Genomic DNA, 5,000 nt, shown 5'->3' with positions numbered 1-5,000 from the left:
TCCTTGGCTGACCTCCTATGAAGTGCTCATCATTTTATAATCTCCTTCACGCATACCGTTAATGAGATCAATGCTCTCCCGCAGTTCCTTCCACCGATAAACCATGACACCCCCGCCCCCGCCCCCCAAACCCCCCATGCTGCCAGGGAACAGGCGTGACATGCATGTGCCGCACGGGAACGGCGGGGGGTCCTTTTGGAAACAGCGTTCAGGTGGGGCGGACCGTCAGAGGCTTCACTTCAACGAATTCCACTTTTCCTAATGCATCGCTAAGTGACCATCGATTGGTTTCTTGTTTTGTTTTTACCGTTGAAAACAGCACACGCCGGCCGGGGGTGGATCGCTTCACGCCGATTCCCGTCGGAGAGCCAGGCCGCGGGCGGGAAGCGGCGCGACCACCCGACGGATGTTTGGGGAGAAGCGGGTGAAGAGGTTGAACGCCGGCATGTTCCGCTTCCAAAGCGTCGGCTTGGTCTCGTGTGAGATGTGCTGAGTGAGTTGCATCAGAGGACGGTGAAATACCAACTAATTACACGTACGCTGCAACAGAGCCGGTTGATGATCGTATTCACCGCTCGCTCTGAGGCCTAAATAGCTTTAGCGGCTGCAGAATGAAAAACATCCCTCTTCACGCGGCGATGCAAGGTACCCAGGCAATTTCTCTCACACAAACGGGCCAACTAATTATCTGAATATATTTCCATTGCTAATAAAATGGGCTCCAATCAATGAGGCCAGCCTTTTAAACTCAGCACTGAAGTGTATATCCCAAAGGTATTTATTTCACCAAGCCACAGATATGAGTATGGGGGTGGAGGGCTGGTGTGGGTGGAGGCAATTGATTCAATGTATCTGAGGCGATGCCAGGCGCACGGAATACAAAACCATGGAGATGGGAGCGGGGGCTGCGGAGCCGCAGCCACTGGCGTCACAAACAATACATCAAATCATTTACCTCCAGCTCGCCATTTTATTACAGCAAAATTCGCTTGGGGGCTGGGTGGGGGCGGGCAAATGTATACACAGGCTGCGTACAAAGGCGGCGCACGTGTAGAGCGCGCCGGCTTTTGTTCTCGCCGAGCGACCACGTGCATGCGCTCGCGCACGGGCTGCATTCCCCCGGACGGCCTTGTCAGTTCATTAGCAGCCTGTCCAGTTACTGTCATTTAAGAGCAGCTCCAGTCCTTCATTTGTCCAATTATGGCTGTTCACGCACACAAATGTGAACGCATGCACACACGCAACCATGCACACACACGTGCGCGTGCACACACACGCACACACATACACGCACACACACGCACGTACCCACATACACGCACAAGCACACACGTCTACCCGCACACGCACACGTACACACACGTACGCACGCGCACACACACACACACACACGCACAAACACACACACTTACCCACACACACACCCACACACGCAAGCACACACACACACTTACCCACACACCCACACACGCACGCACGCACACACACACACACACACACCCGATGATGGCCATCTCCTCCTTTCGGTGGCCAAATAGTGCTGGATCCTGGATGCAGCTGACCCGCAAACACCCACACACAAACGCGGCTACTGTTCTTGTAAATTAAATCACAAGTTTTTCCATATTTTTGATCAACTAAATCTCTCTCTCTCTCTCTCTCGCTCTCTCTCTCTCTCTCTCTCTCTCTCTCTCTCTCTCTCTCTCTCTCTCTCTCTCTCCCACACACTCCTTGCATTTCTTCCTTCCAAAAGCATTCTCAACCAAATCCAACGGCCAAGCGGTAGACCTCTGACTCCTTCCTCCAACAAATAACATCCATTTATTTTTTCATTATTTTTATGTATGCTCACCCCCCCCGCCCCCCCCCCCCCCCCCAAAAAAATCCTGGCTTAATAAAAATCTCTCTGTTAATGTATCCGTAAGACACGTCCTTTCTGTTAAAATAGCGACGAGGCGGCAGCGCGGAGAAAAAAAAATGAATAATGGAGCGAACGTATCTGGCCTGGTTTCCTCCCTCTTCACATTTTTCACCCGTCTTTAACTCATCCATCATCTCCGGCCCATTAGCGGCTGCGCTCCGTCCGGCTGACACCACCAGGACGAGGAGAGCTGAACCCTGCCCTCGGTCGAGAGCGGCATAATTGTTATACATTAAATGCTGTTATGCTTTGCGACCAATGAGGTGGATTTGCCTTCAGTCATATTATGGTAAAAAAAAAAAAAAAAACGAAGAGGCTCTTACACAGTGCGGTCAGTTGAAGCACACCAACTTAAAGTGCAACGGAGCTCCGTGTGGTGCAGCAGGCATCGTTCCAGAGTAATACTGCAAAGCTACGGTAAATACTAGCGAGTGCGCGGCGTTTGAAAAGGTATTGATACTTTCAAACGCTTTCCAAAACTTTACACCAAAGAAAAAGGAACGGCACATCAATACGGCAGCGAGTCATTGGCTCTGATATTACCTTGAATGATTTCGCTTCTCGAGGGAAGAAAATATTAAAATACCAATTTTTGGGAAGCAACGGAGGAGCCCGGATGAAACACTGCTTCTGTTTGTCTTTAAACTTTCATGAGTTCTGTGCAGCGTCCGTGTATTTAACATAGGAGCTCATGACCAGTGCTATCTATCTATCTATCTATCTATCTATCTATCTATCTATCTATCTTTCTTTCTATCTATCTATCTATCTATCTATCTATCTTTCTTTCTTTCTATCTATCATCTATCTATCATCTATCTTTCTATCTATCTGTCTATCTATCTATCTATCTATCTGTCTATCTATCTATCTGTCTATCTATCTATCTATCTATCTATCTGTCTATCTATCTATCTATCTATCTATCTATCTATCTATCTTTCTTTCTTTCTATCTATCATCTATCTATCATCTATCTTTCTATCTATCTGTCTATCTATCTATCTATCTATCTGTCTATCTATCTATCTGTCTATCTATCTATCTATCTATCTATCTGTCTATCTATCTATCTATCTATCTATCTATCTATCTATCTATCCATCCATCTATGCATCCATCCATCTATCTACCTATATACAGTATATATATATATATATATATTAAAAAAGATATTTAAATTTATACTGTATATATATATATATTTATTTATACTGTATATATATTTATTTATTTATACTGTGTGTGTGTGTATATATATATATATATATATATATATATATATATATATATATATATATATATATATATATAGCTTTCCCATGTCAATTGGAATCATGTTGAAATACTGAAGTAGTTTAAAAACAGTAAACTTTGAGTTTGACCCGATTATGTGAACCCGGTTATCTATCCTAAAATGTCAAGTACCTTGAATACACTGGGAATCAGGGACTGGAAGTGCTTGTATATTATGTCCTGCAGTCTTCCAGATAGGAATGTTCACATCGGGCTTCCAGCGTGCTGAGTGTCGGAAAAACTATAAAGGTTAGGCAGCCTTATCTATAATTATGCAAAAACTAGAGATTTTGCCGAAGCGGCGGTCACTGGTACAAAGGGAACGATGAAGTCCTTCATGTTCCTTCTGAACCAGCAGCACAACCCAGAGGAGGAAAGGGCGACAAACAGCCTGCCGCCGCACAACTCCAACTCCAACTCCAACTCCAACTCCTGTGTGAATAATGTTCACTGGCTGTGAAACTCAAAATTCAATAAATAACCTGAAATACTTGTTTTGTTTTTTTTTGTTTGTTTTTTTTATTTCAAGTCCACTCTGTACACATTATAAGTAGCTTTATGGTCCCAAAATTCGGTTAGAGCTTTTTCCTTTATTCTGACCCCCCTCCCTCAACTTTCCTCCGCTCCGCCAATATACACCAAAGTACACAAACAGTAAACAGGCCGAAGCTTGACTTCCTCCTCCACCTTCCGCCGTCTCGTCCCGAGGCTCGTTGGGATGCCGACGGCTCCGTGCCGCGCTCTCAGCGCCGCTCGCCCTCAATTCAAATCAGCGTTTCTACGGAAACAAGACCGAGACGAGAAATTAGCTCTGAAACGAGGGTCGCGGGGGGGAAACGACGACGCAAAACTCAATTTTCGTCCACGCCGGGGATCGCGAGCGGAGAAGCTTCGATTTTTTTAAAAACTGCGACGCCGCCATATTAAATTCTTAAACGGAAGTGGCCCCTTGTGTAAAACCGTCGCCGCGCGGCGCTCCTGCAGGTGATCAAGAGCTGCCGTCCAGGGCGCAGCACTAAACATAACAGGTAACTGAAGCTGTAACTTGAAATGGATCTTAAAGTGAGACTGCGTTGGGCTTTTTTTTTTTCCAGGAGGTGAAGCGTGTTTCCTCACCCGGCTCCTCCTCACACTGCGTTTCCGACGGATCAGCGCCGCAGTCCGGCGTCCGGGCCCCCGGCGCCCCGCACCCGCCTGGGCTCCGTCAGGCGGCCGTAGGACAGCGCCGTCATTACCTGGGAAACAAATTACGCCGCCGCATAATATGAATATAGAAAGCACGAAATGTCACGCCGCCCAGTTTCGTAGAATTTAAATTGGCCGTAATGAATGAAGGAGAAAAAAGAAAAAGAAAAAAAAACGAGAGCCGCGGGTGAAGCCCTGTAATCCTTTGATGTCACCTCTTTCGGAAGTTATGGGATGTCCGCGAGTGGAAGGGGCCGCTCTCTGACGCGTCGGGGAAGCGCTTTCGGGGACGTCGGCGTCGTACTCACCGAGATCATGGCGAGCAGAGCCAGCATCATCCCCAGCATGATGTACAGGTTGTTGGTCAGGCCCCCCGCCCACAGGGGCCCCAGGATGGTGGCCAGGCCCCCCACCGAGCGCCGCACGCCCTGGCTGAACCCTGTGGGGTGGGGTGAGGTTAAAAAAAAAAAACGAGGAGAGGAGAAAACACTGGAGATCTTTCAGCCGTGGCCTTCGAGCCTTCCCTACACCGCCGACCCTACCTTGTGTTCTCTCCGCCGTGACTTTGGAGAACAGGGACACCTGAGACACGGCCACG

General features: G+C 47.5%; 1 protein-coding gene across 1 annotated transcript in view; it reads right to left on the bottom strand.

Moving 5' to 3' along the window:
• Window positions 1–3,888: 3,888 nt before the first annotated feature.
• Window positions 3,889–5,000, bottom strand: part of mfsd8l2 (major facilitator superfamily domain containing 8-like 2) — a 9,077-nt gene continuing 7,965 nt past the window's right edge. The window contains exons 10-13 of the mRNA XM_080010439.1: window positions 4,945–5,000; window positions 4,711–4,841; window positions 4,334–4,452; window positions 3,889–3,995 (exon numbers count right to left, since the gene is read on the bottom strand). The exon at window positions 4,945–5,000 is cut by the window's right edge and continues 67 nt beyond it. Of these exons, the coding sequence (XP_079866565.1) occupies window positions 4,366–4,452; window positions 4,711–4,841; window positions 4,945–5,000 (274 nt within the window). The 3' untranslated portion in view covers window positions 3,889–3,995; window positions 4,334–4,365. The remainder of the gene's footprint in view (window positions 3,996–4,333; window positions 4,453–4,710; window positions 4,842–4,944) is intronic.

This window comes from Zeus faber (genome assembly GCF_960531495.2).
Source record: "Zeus faber genome assembly, chromosome: 12".
Taxonomy (NCBI): Eukaryota; Metazoa; Chordata; class Actinopteri; order Zeiformes; family Zeidae; genus Zeus; species Zeus faber.
The sequence above is the reverse complement of the archived record's forward strand: the minus strand, read 5'-3'. Positions and strand labels throughout refer to the sequence as shown.